Below are 15,476 nucleotides of genomic sequence, written 5' to 3'. Positions count from 1 at the left end.
TCTCTGGCTTCAAGAAAATAAATGCATCCTTTGTGACTAGAACAGCTTGTATTCAAAATGGTGTAGTGATATAGCAGGACAGTGAATCAGAGAGTTTATTGCTTTTTTGTTTTGAACAGGACCACACAATTTATGACCAATTTATGGGTGCTCAGCCTTAATGGTAAGAAATGCTTAATGTGGTGATTGCCATAAGCATACATTAACTTCAAAAAACCCCGCTAAATACAATTTCTTAAAATTTCCCACTGTGTTTTTTTAGGGAAGGTGGTGTCAACATAGGGTATCAAGTTCTCCTGTTGTGAAAGAAATATGGGGGTAAAAAAAAAGAGGATAGGAATGGAATTACTTTGATTTAATAGAATGGTGCAGGGTTATTTATGTAGCTTCCGCTCAGGAAGTTGGTGCAGATGCACTGGATGAAGCACGGCCAGGATGGCAGTGCCAGTAGTTTGAGAGGACAAGCTGCTCAGTCTTTCAGAACTTGTCTTTATAACCGAATACTGTACCGTGAAATGCATCTTTGTCTTAATTAAGAGTCAGATTTTCTTTGCATTAGGATTCAAGGGAATTTTTGTTTCTTAAGTCTTGAAAGTAAAACCAGAGATTATTGGTAGGAAGGCCTGTGTTTGTTTTTAAGAAGCTCCATGCTCATACAGCACTTTGACATGTTCCACAGATAGGTATATAGAGATAGTAATAAAGTGTCTCTGTTTAAACTGAATCACAGGGAAGGAGATCACAGTGCTGTTTAGGAAAATTAATCAAAATCCCACAGACCTCACCACCACCACCACACTAAAGACTGTGAACTTTAGGATGGTGAAATACTGTGCAAGTTTCAAACAGAGCAGAACGTAACAATTTCCCCAAAATTAATCATGAGAGAAAAAAATAATTTTGCAAACAAAACTCTCAGGTTTTTTTCTCTAGTAACTGGAATATCTACATCATATCTCGAGGAACTGCTTGAGACCACTGTTAAATGGAACAGTTTTGCAAGCTTATGATCTAAAACCTCATTCAATGATCTCTTGAGCTGCTGTCATTGCATCTTTACAAGAGATGGAGTTTAATTAATGCCTTATCTGCACTTACAGTGACACAGCTATAGCTGTAGAACCTCTTGAGTTCTTTGAGGGGAATAAAGGAAAGAACAAGGTTTCTTCCTTCCATTCCAAAAACCTCCAGTATTTCTGACTGCTATTTCTCCTCTTGATATTTCTTAAAATGCCTTTATCTTACTGATCCATGTAACAAACACTGGCAATTTCTTGGACTAAGTAGTTGATATTTCCATTTTTAAAGAACATACTCTTTCTGGCATGACTGATTTGATTCCTGGCTGAGCAAGCTCAATTTTTAAACCCCATTATTAAAGACCCAATCCAAAGGTCCTTGAAGTTTGAGATAAGATACACGTTAAGGGATCTGATTACAAATTATGACAAGAGGAGTCCTCTCCTTGTCTTAGGCTGCTGTTCCTTGCAAAACCACTCTGCACTTAAGTTTCTTGAAAGTAGCAGTGCATAATACAGAGTGACTGAATGACCACATGATGTGCTACACATTTTTGTCAGTGCGTTATCTAATCTACCCATAGAATCATTAAGGTTGGAAAAGACCTTCAGGATCATCGAGTTCAACCTTTGACCAAACACCACTAAGTTTTGACCAAACCAGCACTAAGTGTCATGTCCAGTCATTTCTTGAACCCTTCCAGAGATGGTGGTTCCATCACTTCCCTGGGCAGTCTGTTCAAGTTCTTGACAACTCTTTCAATGAATAAATTACTCCTAATGTCCAACCTGAACCTTCCCTGGGGTAACTTGAGGCCATTTCTTCTTTTTCTTTCACTAGTTGCCTGAAAGAAGAGATAATATTCTGAAAAACAGTCTTAGATCAGTCTTAGACTCTTAATGGAGAAAAGGTGGATATGTTTCTGCTTAAGTTTCCCTAAACCTTCCAGGACTTCATCAGTAACAAGAAAATCAAAGAGTTAGAAATTGCTTTATTTGGGTTATACATGTAAATGATTCAAACATCAAACCATGAAATTGCTGGGGTGTACAAACATGCAAGGTATAGATAAGGTGAAAAGTACAGGAATGTTGAGGAAATAATTGTCAGGATAATCATGCATATTAAAAAATTAGGTTCCTTTACATTCGATTTGATGTGAAGGTTCACATTCCTTTTACTCCTCTGAACAGAATTATCCATCCCTAATAATTATTTTATTGTTAAAACAGTAACATGCAATTAGCACTTTATCTGGCATTTAAGAATGGGAAAGGAGAACTATTGTTCTTGTAACTACTCATCTGAAAGAGAGAAGCTGTGTGTTTAATTTTGCTGGAGATAGCAATTACTTTATTTTTGTCTTTGAATTCATGACTCAAAAAGTACCTCCCTCCAGGAAATCTATAGCTATTTTACTGCTCTGACAGTATTTGTGTAATTTGTATGTAGTTTGTGTGTGCTGTAACACATACAGAGACCCTTGTGCCAGCCACACGAGCTGCTCTGCTCACTTGTGAAGGCAATAATAGTAAGGCCTCACAAGCACAGGCATCAGCCAGAGCTGTACAAGGCCATCTGCAATTCTGCTTATTTCCTCAGGATCGGAAGTCTGTGCTGGCATAGCTTCACAGTTGCTTTGCTAGCAAGAGTAAAACCAGTTCACAAAATGAGACCTCTAATTAGAAAGTGGGGAGGGCCTAAAATAATTAACTTGTTAAAAGGCATAGAAAGCCAGAATGACATAAAGGTTTTATTCTGTGACTGGGAGGAACCCTGAGCTTTAACTTGCAGAGTAAAAAGCGCCTGGGACCCTGACCCAGCCAGGCTTGGCACAGAGGCTGCACAGAAAAGTTAGTGTGCTTGTGCCTGGCTCTGTAAAACAGAGAGCAGAATTCAGCTGCGGCCAGTGTTGAGACAATGTCAGGATTCTCTTTTACAGGTAACGTATTGCAGTAGAAGGAGCTGTACAAACAGGATGCGTGTTCCAATAACGAAAGGCAAATTTTCTAATTCATTAATGAAGCCAGTAAAGAGAAATGCATTAATACATGGGGTTTTTTTAAAAAAAGGTAGTTAAAAAATAGATAAAATAGCCAAGAAAGAATTCATTTTCACACGAACTTTGTAATTGATTTTTTTATGTGAACATATGAAAGTGAGGGTTTCTGTCTCCAGTTTTCACAACTATCTTTGCATTTTCTAACATTTACTTCTGAATCTGGAGGAAGACATACAATTTAGAAGAAATGAAAGTGGTCAAACAATGGAAAAACCATATGTTCTAACTGCTGAAATAGTTCAAGGGCTGTTTTTCAGCAGAAAACTTGACAAAAAATGTTGACAAGTTTAATATAGTCAGGACTTCTATGAAAGATGGATGTTTCTGAAGTGAAGCTTTGAAACATAAGGCCATGAACTTTCTACGAGAATATTTTTTTTGAAGTGTCTATATCCTTTAGCTCTTTTGGCTCATTCTTACCCTCTCATTTCTTGCCATACTGTGCTAGGACATGTGCAGGACCTATCAAACCATCGTGTCATCAGCCAAACATGAAGGGTGTATTTTAAGAACCTGAATAACAAATGAGTGTGCTGTGAAGTGGACAGGACTGAGAAGGAAAGCCTTTAAGAAAGAATGGGCACCATCTTCTCTTCAAATTGAATGTCTAATAGCAGTTGGGCAACTTTTTGCAGTCACTGACTTCCACAGTTTCATTGCATGGTTCATCTAACAGTGTTTTCTTCGATCCATGTGGAGTTTAGGGTGGCTCTATGTGCTTGTGTGCTTACATGTGTTGCTAAGTAGTCCAAGGCTAATGTCAGGGATACCAAAGTTGCACAAGACTGCCATGTTCAGACTTTTCAAACTAGTCCTCTTCCTTCTTCTCCTACTTAAATCCTGTTTGCTTCAAACAGCCATAGACCGTGTTCTTACCCACCTATGGATATGAAATGTATGTGCACAAATTTAAGTGCTTGACTGAAAGGGCAGCCTGGATAATCAGCAGAAGATCTGGATGTACAAATTATGTAAGAGAAATGTTTGCAGCTCACCACAATCAGCTGTGCTGTACATTCATGTGAATCAGCATGGCTGGCTAACCTCTAGTAATAACTACTGGAAGGAAAACCCTTACTCTGTTGAAGTCAATGGCAGAATTCCCTTTGACTTCCTGTAATTAGGCTTTTGCCCAAACAGGCGCTGGAAGACACAGGCTTGTGATGAGGTTCTTCTAAGTGCAAGTCACCAATTTCTAGGATTCCCAGCTCTGAAAGGAAAATAAAATAAAAAGTGCAGTGAAAGCAGAGAATAAAGTGTTCTGCTTAATTATGTAATGGTGACTAGCCTGAGTTAAATAGAAAACTTGTTTGTAGAGTGCCAATAGAGTGCCATCCTTGTCAAGATTTTAATGTTTGGTTAATGTTTAATTTTGAGAGTCCCAAGACATCGCTTTTATTTGTTTTAGTAGCACATCTGTACAGTGCATATCTTCCAGATGTGGCCTTTTCAGTCAGATGATGAGGCTGTGGGGTGATTTGCAGCAGAATAGGCACACTTGAAAGATCAAGAATGGTATTGGAAGAAATCCTTAAGGAATAATGGTGGCCCCGTTGGAAACAGGATGTATTATATTGTCATCACTTCTGTAATATGTATGTAAAATGTATATGATCATCTTGGATCAGTCACAGAAACATAGAATTTTTAGGATTGGAAAAGACCTCTAAGATCCTCAAGTCCAATTGTCAACCCGCACTGCCACCATGTTCGCCATTAAACCATGTCCTCAAGTGACATATCCACACATTTCCAGGGATGGAAAATGGTTCTTTTTAAATAATACTAAAATTATGTTTTCCTTTATTTCAATCAATATAAAAGAGAATTTTTCCTCTTACAATAGGACATCAAACAATGTTGGATGTATGTCTTACCATGCAGAATTTTTAAAACTTCATCTTTTAAGTGACTAATGGTGCCAGCTGGAGCTTTTTGAAACGTAAAGAATTCTCTTCTGTTTTTTCAACCAGATTGTAACAGAACTTTCACTGAATATTTTTATTCTAAAGCCTTGGTTGATCTTTTGGTATAAATCTATCCTTTCTTTCATTAGTCTTTGGCTAATTGCATTGTGGCTTTTTCTTTTCCTGTCTTATTTTCCTAGCCAGGATTGCACACTCAGCAGGTTTGAGAAAGCCGCAGAAAATCACCTAAATACATTTCTTCAGCAATCCCTCTTCCCCTCCCTTTGTTGTCTGCAGCAGACAGGTGTGATCTCTGCTGGATAAAACAAAACAAACCCTACACTGCTCACAGAAACATGTGCTTCGTGAATGCCGAGAAGCATTTCAGCCGTGTCTTCTTAAATGTTAGATGGTTTGTGAGACTCTTTCAGGCTTTATATTGATTTTGCATGGAACTAGGTCAGAGCTGCTTTTAATTGAACAAGCTGGCTGCTGCAACTCTCGCTTAACTGTAAAAAAGGGGTATTAAAAATTGATATGCAAAGCAAACTTCTGCTTAATTAGCAAGCGGATGAAGTCAGAATAGACAAACCACCATAGTTAATAAAGATGAGGATATGGGTTTCACTGACAGTGTAATATACTCTTCTTTTCTTTTCTAATGGCTTAAGCACTGAACATTATCCATGTTTCTTGCATGCGGCATTAATAGCCGATTATTTTTCTTTGGGAGAGGTTAGGATAAATTTACAGCTGCGCAGATCAGACAAAGCACCACACATCAAGAAATCCGTTCAAAGACAGCTATAATTTTTAAATGTGCAGTAAAGGTAAATAAAAAGCCCAGGTGTGCAGAAAGAAGAAACTGGGATTCTCTCAAGAGCTGAGTATTGCTCTATGTCCAGTGTCTGTGGAAGTGGTCAGTCAGACAGGTGCAGGCTGCTGTCATGCTGGCACTGTCAGAAAGGACACATGGAGCTGTGCCCAGCCATTCCCCTTGTCAGGACCCCGGGTTAGACGCAGCTCACAGCTCGGCAGCCCTGCCCCAGGTACAAGGGTAGGAGCTGCTGCCTGGGACATGACTCAGGGAGCTCTGATGGTCACACAGGCTGCCTGCAGTCTAATCCTGCATCTCCACCCCTCCTGATGGCCACGTGTGCCCTTGGGGATTCTCTGTGCTCCTGCTCCTTCAGCCAGGTCCATTGTGGCTGGATGAGGTGAGGTCTGACATGTCGAGGCTGGAGGAGATCAGGAGCTCTGACTCACAGCTAAACTCCACCCAAAATGACTTACTTTGCTTTACACCTGTATGTATGTGCTGAATTTTAGACCCTGTGAGTAGTACCATTTAATTCCCCCAATATGCAAGTTCTGCCTACAGTGATGTATTATTTATTTAGGTTTGTAACAAACACACAGGAAAAAAAGGAATAAATTAATAATGTATGGATTACCTTATACATTTCAGCTCACAGCTGAGAGAAATGGCAGAGAGCAACCCTCATTTTAAGTTCCTTAAGACAATTGCTTTTCTTTCTTCCCCTAAAACCCCAAGCAGTGATAAAGGTTCTGCAATTTATCACTTAGCATTGCACTAAGAAGCCACGTGGACCTGAAATTAATTTGTGTTTTAGATCAGAGTGGCAGACGGGCCACAGATTTACGTTCATTTGAATGATAGCTTTTTAGGTAAGATGTTTTCTGTAGTTGTAATTACAGCTTTCTTTGGTCCAAGTTACAACTGGCTCAGTTTGTTTCTCACTTTCTTCAGCATTTCCAAGTTTTCTGGTACCACAGCTCGTGTGCCAGCCTTGCCTAGTATTCAGCAATTCGGGGATGTTTCATAGAGAGGAAACTTTACATACCAATTATTTGTAAAATATGTACTCCATAAGAGATTTTAGCCACCATCTTATTCTTTAAATGGAAAAGCCTGAGATTCAGGTGAAAGAAATAAGAAAAAAGCATATCCTTGAATAATGAAATACAATGACAGCTGGAAGTGCTTGAAACATTTGAATGCCTTTATGGCAGTTTAACCAATTGTGTCCATAAATATTTAAAGAAGTGAATTATTTCTTGAAATTTACATTTTTATGTACCATTTTGGTGGAAGAAGTATTGAACAATAAAGATGCTTTCCATAATCATCTCAGCTTTCAAAATATAGCACTTGACTGCGAAAAGATTTGCCGGTGGCCATCATATGATTCACTGAACTCCCAGCATAATACTGAGTTTTGATAGTTCCTAACTCCAAATTAAGGTTTATAACAGCACTAGGTAACCTGGATCCCATCTGTGTTTCTGCACTTCTCAAAAGAAAAATGAAAAAAGAGCTGTGCAGCAGCTACTGTTACCTCTCAGCACTGTGTCTGTGTGTATATGTATGTATCTGACTGGTAAGAGTTTGTGTTTTCAGTATGGATCAATGTGAATAAATTGGCCATTTAAATCCTGCTGTAGCTGTTATAAAAGGTCACTGTGTTGAAACTATTCTGGTTTGTTTTTCAGTCCATGATAAGGTCACCACCCTATAGATAACTATAACCATCAGCTACACTCGTGCTCTGCCTTCTGTCCATGTCTTGTGTCAGGCTACAGGAGCAAAAAGGTGGAGTAGTGAATATGCTGTTATGAGACACCATAATTTGTGCCACTGAGCTTGCTCCACGGAGGTACATTTGCAGCAGGTAGTTGTTGACAGTATGAAATCATCCAAGTGGCTGGGACAGTCACCAAATGTGCCAGTAATGGGCTGAGACCTGGGAGGGGAGCACTGCATTTCTGGAGCTGTCTTGCATCAGAACAGGAACTAGCACAGTGATTCAGTTTTTTTTTAGTTGAATTCAGATATGATTCCCATTGACACTTATTAAGGAAGCTGAAATTATTATAAAATCATCCCCAAAATATTTGCGTAAAAGTGAGGTATTAATTTTTTTTTCATCTTTTTGTGTGTTCACTAGCGAGCAGGAAAGAAATATTAGAGAAAACTATATAAAACATTGACATGTTGTTTTACTGTCTGTGTATCAATGTTACTGATAGTGATCACCAAATAATAATGATTCAGGCTTTGTGATGGGTTACATGACATTATAAACTGAGTCAATCTGCTTTTCATTTTTAGGAAATATTAGTTTTCAGATAAACTGTGAACTGAAAATCCCCAAGAAAGGATAGTGGAATGTAAATTTACAAAGTCTAGACAGCCAGCTGAAAATGGATTTTCTACACCTTATAAAGAACAAGACTATAAACCAAATCTTTATTTAGTCTGAATATTTCCATAGTTTCCAGCTGGTTGCAGAGAAATGCTGTGCTTTGATGCAACTGATAATAAAACTAAGAATGCACAAATCATTTTTATCAGGCAAAAAGTACAAATGCGTCTCTGTTAAATAGACTGAAGTGGATAAATCCTTAGCTCTGCACTCAGCCAGAGCATTTCCACCGTAACAAGGGCTGACTACATGAGTGGGTGACATTTCAAAGGGTGGTGTTCAAGTAGTGTCAGTGGGGCACACACAGAGAAGGTTTACACTAATGTAATCACAGCATTTCCAGGAGCAGCTGAATTACACAGTAAATTAACTCTATTGAGTGATGCACTAAGTTGTTAGGGTATTTGCAGGGCCCAATTCTGAGTTTTTAAAAACATGTTCTTGTCTTTTGTCTTTCTCTTTGTTTTGCTGGAAAGAATAAGCTGCAATGTAGACAGCATCCTGTACTGGTGGAAAAGAGATTTGTGTGCATATCCAAAGAATTTTGAAACTTTATTCGTAGCCTTCCTTTCCCAGACAAGCAGTAGCTTAAAAAAGTGAATGTTTTTGGTATAAAGAAAAAAATTAGATATAACTGTATGTCTCTGTTATATGAAAAAGTACATCACTATTTTTGGTAGCTCAATGCTCAGCAAAAAATATGAGCCTTTTTGTTGATAACTGAAACAGTTCAAATCTAGTAATAATTTGGGCTCTCCATCTCTTTGCACAGCTTTTTGTATTAGAAAGTCTCTCTATGCAGTCACAGGCAGAGCTGTGTTACAGACATCTCGTAGCAAAGGTCCCTGAAAGGCAGATGTCATGTTATATTGACACAGACTGTTATTCAACCCTGTACCCTGCTGGGGTTGCTAACTAGGAAAAACAAACAGTTTGGATTTTCATTGCAGTGTCTTTTTGCATACATTAAAGTAGGTAAGTGACCCAGAAGTTCATGGAAGAGGTTTGATTTTTGAAGGTCTTTGTCACATGAAATGTCACTGAATTTTATTTATGATTCCTAAACTGGGGTTGTTTGATCATTTTCTCATGAAGTGTTACTACTTGAAGGTTGTGGTAAGATATCCTTAACATTAATTTTTACTGTTAACAGATAGTCATTCACATTCATTGAGGAAACTCCAGGCTGACTGTGTTGTTACTCATTAAGTTCATCTGCAGACTGGAATTTCAGAGAACCCAAAACAACATGAGATTTTGTCCCTGTTGTGCACAAGTGGGGTCTCTACCTACTACAGATACCCAGTAGTGCATCTTTCACTGTTTACTGTAGCACGGGCAGCAGTGTGTGGGGTTTTGAGCCACAGGCAAATCAAAGTGGTTTGAATGTGGTTCTTTTTCTGGACTGTATCATCTGAGTGGAAATTCCTGTTGGATAGTCCTAGTTCCTGGCCACAGGGATATCTGCGAGAGGAAGTGGCTGCTCCGACTGGCAGTCCTGCACAGCCAGGCCACTTCCATTTGGCACAGGTCCCCTGGGGAGCTGTTGGCATCTCCTGCTTGTGAGTCGCTCGCGGCATTTTCTCTTTGCTTGGCTCTCTCAAATTTTCTCATGTCCCTTGTAGCCACAAAAGGTTTTTGAGATAGGGCTCAAGGGAAGGTTGTTGTCTCTATCAAATATGGATTCCAAGCCTGTAGATACATACAGAAATTAAAGGTACATCAGGGGGTTGATTAATAAACCCGTGTGACTAGAACTTGCATCCTTACATGAGAGTATCATGTAAGGATGTCTTTGGGTTTAAACACAAGGTATAAGATTCAAATCTCAGGGATTTTTTTTTTTTCAAAAAGAGGTAAATGGCAAACTTTAAATAACTGACTAGCACAGTACTTAGCTCTTACAACTAAAGAGCAATCTAATGTTTCTTCTGTATCTAGTTTTCCATGTGAATCTTTAACAGCTACAGAAGGAAAAGAACAGGAATGAACTGATCCTCCTGTATTGCTCAACGTGCAAGAAAAGAAATTAGGGTCTTGAGAAGAGAACAGAAAATCACCAGCCATGAAGAAAGCAGACATCACTGCTTCATTTGAAAAATCATTCAGTTGTGTTTTGAATTTCTCCTTTTTACATTAACTCATGGAGTTGCAAGCAGAAAGTAATTTTCTGACTCCAAGGATTTTTCCAACCAAGTGAAATTCCATTTCCTAGGTTATGGAGCTGGGCACACCCAAAATGGATTTTTGCTCTTTTGTTTTGTGGATTGTGTGCTTTTATTAGAGCTTCCAAGGAGTACAGATATGTAGCTTGCACAGTATTGCCTTAGGAGAGAGCTTCCTTAGAAAGTGCCTGAAGAAGAACTTGTTCCCAAACAAATGACAGCTGAAAAGAATCCAAGTATTTCTATAAATTTTTAATAAACCACAATTTGGTAGGGTACTATTTTCAAAATTATTTTCATGGCATATAAAAGTTGCAACAGAAAAGTTACATTTTATCCATCTGCTGCATGGTGTATGGTTTTAATAATTAAAAACTGTATTGAAGCCTACGTAAACTACTGGGGTTTGGCCTAGATGGTAAAATAATGCTATAAATTGTCCTTAAAAGATTTATGATTGGTATATATGCAGTATTGTGCAAAAGACTGTTACATGATGTGGATGATTAGCAGACACTGTAACAAAATGTTCACTTGTGTATTTCATAGAACCACTAGATGAGCTGAAGATCAGAAGTCACAGCACTGAACCACTACCAAAGCTGGAAAACAAAGAGAGAGGATATCATGGGACAACTTCCTCTAGGGAGCCAGGGAAAGCTCAGGAATGGGATGGAACGCCGGGCCCGCCTGTGGTGTCCAGCAGGCTGGGGAGATCCTCTGTCAGCCCAACCATGTTGGCTGGAAGCAACAGCTCAGGTAAGTCAAGCAGCAGAGCCAGGAAGATCAAATGAATCTCCTTGTGAGATGAAGGATCTCTAAAAATACACAGATGTAGATAAGCATCCAGATTCTTTAGACTTCCAAATATCTTCTAGGATATGCCCTGCCCACTGACTGCTGTACTAGTAAGCCTTGTGCTGTCTGCCTGTGCTCTGTGCTGGAACAGATTGGGATGGTGGCAAGTAATACAAGCACATAAACACGCAGTTCATCTATTTTGAAAGAAGTAAGGAATTCCACATGACATTGAAAGGGGACACTATGGCAAAGTCACCTCAGGATGGCACCTCAGAGAGAAGTTTGTAAATTCAGGTATCACAGAGAGTAACAAAAATACACTATGCAGAAGCGAGGCTGTCTTAGTGATGGGCACAGTGACCAGACACAGGCAACCTTTGACTTATGCTTGTACAAGAAATTTCTAGAAAAGTGACTATGAGTTTCAGAAGTCTCAGATTCACACCGATCCATTTTATTAATCAAAATTTTATATATATTAAATAGTAAATTTCCATAAATCATAGCATTATAATGCAGCCTTGTTTATAAATTGACCAAGACAAACAGAACTGATGCATGAATGGACCTCTATAAACAGATATCTATGGCTCTTGCATGAGTACTGCATTGTTACTTTTGAGATTTGACAGCTCTCATAAAAGAGTAACTTCACTGCTTATTAGTTGGATTGGGAAAAATATCTACTTTAAAAACAGTTGGCATATATAGTACTGAAAGCCTCATGGTCAATGTTCAGTAAGCATAAGAGCACGAATGAGCTACTCAAACAAGAAATCATTCCTGCAAGAGGGATCTGCTGGGCAGTGAGTGGCAGAGATGTCTTTAAACTGCTGAGCCAGCAGAGATGCTCATGCCTCACCCACAGCATTGCTTCCCCGTGTGATAATGGGACCCACATTGTCTCTGAATCGTTGAAAATGGCACCTGAAACTCAGTGTATAACTTGTATAGTCTTTGCTGCTGTGACATATCATTTGCAGCAATCATGTAGTCCAGCTTTTCTTGCGACCGACCCTGCAGATAGTCCTTCCTGGGCCAGCAAATGTGACTTTTCTGCTAATCTTATGACTCTAGCACAGGTTATTTGGGTATTACTGCCATTTTCTTACTTGTCTGTTCTCAAAAAGACTTCTGGTAGGTAGGAATTTTCCAGATTAGCTCATAGCTTTTGGTAAAAATTCTGTTCCCAGTGTATTAGAGAGTCTGTGCTAATGCAGGTAGAAGGGTGGGTTTAAAAGCTACCACATCAAAGTGTTGGGACATCCGATAATTAGACCAAAGGTGTGTAACAACCTTCTCAGTTCTACGAGATGACAGTATGGAGCAGAGTAGTAAAGAAGTTAAAATTAAAGAGTAAGTTCTTAGCAAAATATTACACTGCTGTCCAACCTTTCTGCAGCAGTTTTATTTCAAAGAGTTGGTTGATCTCCAAAAACAGACAAAACATGTTGGCCTCAGCCTTCATTTGGCATCAGAAAACTATAATAGTTGTTGAATCATGCCTTGATTTAGTTAACTGTGACTTTGTCTTTCATTGCTAGGACTGTCAGAGAAAAAAATATATTTTCTTGGCTGAATTTTGACTCCTTTTTATGATTAAAATCTGAAAGCTGATTATGACTTTTCTTTCCCTGCAGTTTTATGCTATTTCATTTGATTAATATTGCCTCTCATCTGCCCTGAATATTTTTCCCCTGTGTCTCTCGCTGTTGCCTGAGCAACATGTTTTACCTTTAATCGGTGGGGCATTGCATTCAAAGTGTACACAGTTCTCCTCAGTGAACTTGTACATGAACTGTAACAGTTCATTCTTTGCAATTAAATTAGAACTGTAACAGAATGCAAGAAGAGAGATTTAATACATCTGTATGAATACAAATGCATTTTGGAGTCAAGGAGATAAAGTAATTCTGTGCTAGGAATTAGAGCTTAGATTTACCACAGGACCGTAAAAAATCAAGGTAGTCCCTAGTACAGTTGTCATTGCTGTTGCTCTCTTTCCAATATCATACATAACAGAAAAAAAGGCTACTTTTTTTTTTTTTGTGCAGACATGTCCTTGAAATACCACAGTTTGCTGCCTGCCTCCTAATTCACACTGGTACAGGCAGTGTTGGAATAAATTAAAGAAAATGGGGTTGAATTGCTCCACTGTAAAACAGAAAGTGTGAAAGGACTTCTTAAGTGTGCTCATCAGGCAGCTCTGCTGAGGCACAGATGAACTGGGAATTGGGGTGGCCTGAACAAATCCCTGAGTGGCAATACTGATTTTTTGTAGGTTCTCTCCATCTCTGAAACTGCTAGTAAGATAAGAGGGAGAATGAGCCCTCTCCAAACAGAATCTTGAACTTTCTGTCCATTTTGTTCAAAGAGCCTGGACTGTCAGCTGCACACAGGTATCACTGTGCCTGATTGCTCTGTGACATCATTTGTCAAAGCCACTTTCTGTTTCTTGGCATCCTATCATTTCTCATGGAAAGCAATGTGATTTGGGGGCATGCTGACATTTAGGAAACTCAGTGCAATTGTAGTGAACAGCCAAATGGAATCTGTAAAACAGAAAGTTGTACAGCTTCACTCCAGGAGAATTAAAGAGTATTTTCTGGAACGTTGCTGCTTTTTTCCTGGCTGCAACCATGAAACGTTTTACATTGCCACCTGCTGCTGAAGACAGGCATTGCCTTGCCTTTTAAACCTCAGATACTCTGTTGTGTCCTGTTTTTTGAAGCACCACCAGCTTGTCACTTAGCCAGCCATTAGTATTCCACCTGAAAACACTGTAGATAAACAGGAAGGGAGTAAATCCCCACCCTTCATTGGAATTACTGGCTATCATTTTGGATTTGCAAAAGTAATGAATATTTAAGGTCAGCTCTTTGGGAGTGGAGCAATGCCTGGGAAGCCCAAGGTGCAAGTTGCATCCAAAGGTACAGGAAGGGAGTAGCAGCAAAATACCAGTTCGTTCCAGCTAGGTCTGCTTCATGCAGAGATGACTGAGCGCTCCCACCAACCCTAAATTTTCTCCTCACCTGCCATATCAGAGTATCACAGCGCTCCTAAATCCACAAGGATTCTCCAAGTGAAGGCAACTTAATGCTGGAGGTCTGTGTTACTGGGCAGCCTGCCTGGTGAGGTCCAGACCTTGCCTGCGATGGTCATTCATGTTCTCTGCACACAACTCTTCCTGAGCAGTGCCTGTCATCTAAAATAAAATGAGTAGTACTGGGAGCTGTACACTGAGGGCATCTAGCCAATGCCCACAATCCAGGTGTGTGACCTCCAGGCTGTGGGATCACATGGATCCTGACTGGAGTAAAACTATTGTCTAGATGTGACAAAAACACACATAAAAAACCTGAACAAAAATGCCCAACACTTACTTGTGTTACAAAGCAGCCAGGAAATAGCAAACAAACACAGCCAAATCCTACAACAAAAACTTTACAAAAAAAATAAACACTCGTACTCAGGATACAAAGTTTATTCCACTAATATCTTTTCCCTCTGGGCAAAGTATCCCCGAAACCTATATAGAAGGTTCCTTTCAGGCATGGTTTTACTCATTACCTGACTTGGTTTTGAGACTTGCTAAGCTTTTGACCTATGGATATATCTGGTAACACTGAGGTCCACAGGTTCAGTGCTCCCTTTGTGAAAACATTTCAGTTTGACGTGTTGCTGTGCTATTTCAGCACTAATTGGCTTCTGCAGGTGAAGTCCTAAATACTTTTTTTTTAAAAGTAACAGGATACTATGTAGTTTATTCCACCATAATGTTTCATAATTTCAAATAATGTTTTGGCTTACTCATCTCTTTTTAGAAAACCAACATGGCTAGGCCAGTATGAAGATAATATTGTGATTAATTTTTCCAGTATGCATGTTTTCTTTTTCTTCTTTTTTTTTCCATTTTTTTAGCATGTGATTGCTCTCAGCCTGTCACATCGCCTTGTTTAATTCAAAACGCATTTCTTGGCAGCTGTAGCAAATAAGCAATATTTCTCTTTTCATGTGCAAAGAAGAGACTGTGACAGGATAAGAAGCTTCTCCAATGTAAGTGACAGCCAGAGTATTTTTTTGAATTAAGATTAGGATAGGCAGAATGAAGGCTTCCTTGGATGAAAAGGAACTCTTCCCATTAAGATCCAAAAATAAAAATCATACAGAGTTGTTGTACTTCTGGAGAATATAGAAAACCATAGCACATTGGTATTAAAATTATTGAAAATATTTCCATAAATCTTGTCACATTTCAGCACTGTGCTTTGTTGAGGAAAATCCTACAACACCC

At 39.1% G+C, this 15,476-nt stretch overlaps 1 protein-coding gene across 5 annotated transcripts in view; it reads left to right on the top strand.

The window, feature by feature from the left end:
* Positions 1-15,476, top strand: part of NYAP2 (neuronal tyrosine-phosphorylated phosphoinositide-3-kinase adaptor 2) — a 138,892-nt gene that overhangs the window by 91,494 nt on the left and 31,922 nt on the right. For all 5 annotated transcript variants that reach the window (XM_027686045.1, XM_027686047.1, XM_027686046.1 and 2 more), the window contains one exon: positions 10,931-11,140. In XM_027686045.1, coding sequence (XP_027541846.1) covers positions 10,931-11,140 — 210 coding nt within the window. The remainder of the gene's footprint in view (positions 1-10,930; positions 11,141-15,476) is intronic.

This window comes from Neopelma chrysocephalum, unplaced genomic scaffold (genome assembly GCF_003984885.1).
Source record: "Neopelma chrysocephalum unplaced genomic scaffold, ASM398488v2 Primary Assembly neopelma1_70, whole genome shotgun sequence".
In the NCBI taxonomy this organism is placed as follows: domain Eukaryota; kingdom Metazoa; phylum Chordata; class Aves; order Passeriformes; family Pipridae; genus Neopelma; species Neopelma chrysocephalum.
Note: the sequence above shows the minus strand (reverse complement) of the source record. Positions and strands in the feature narration are given on the sequence as shown.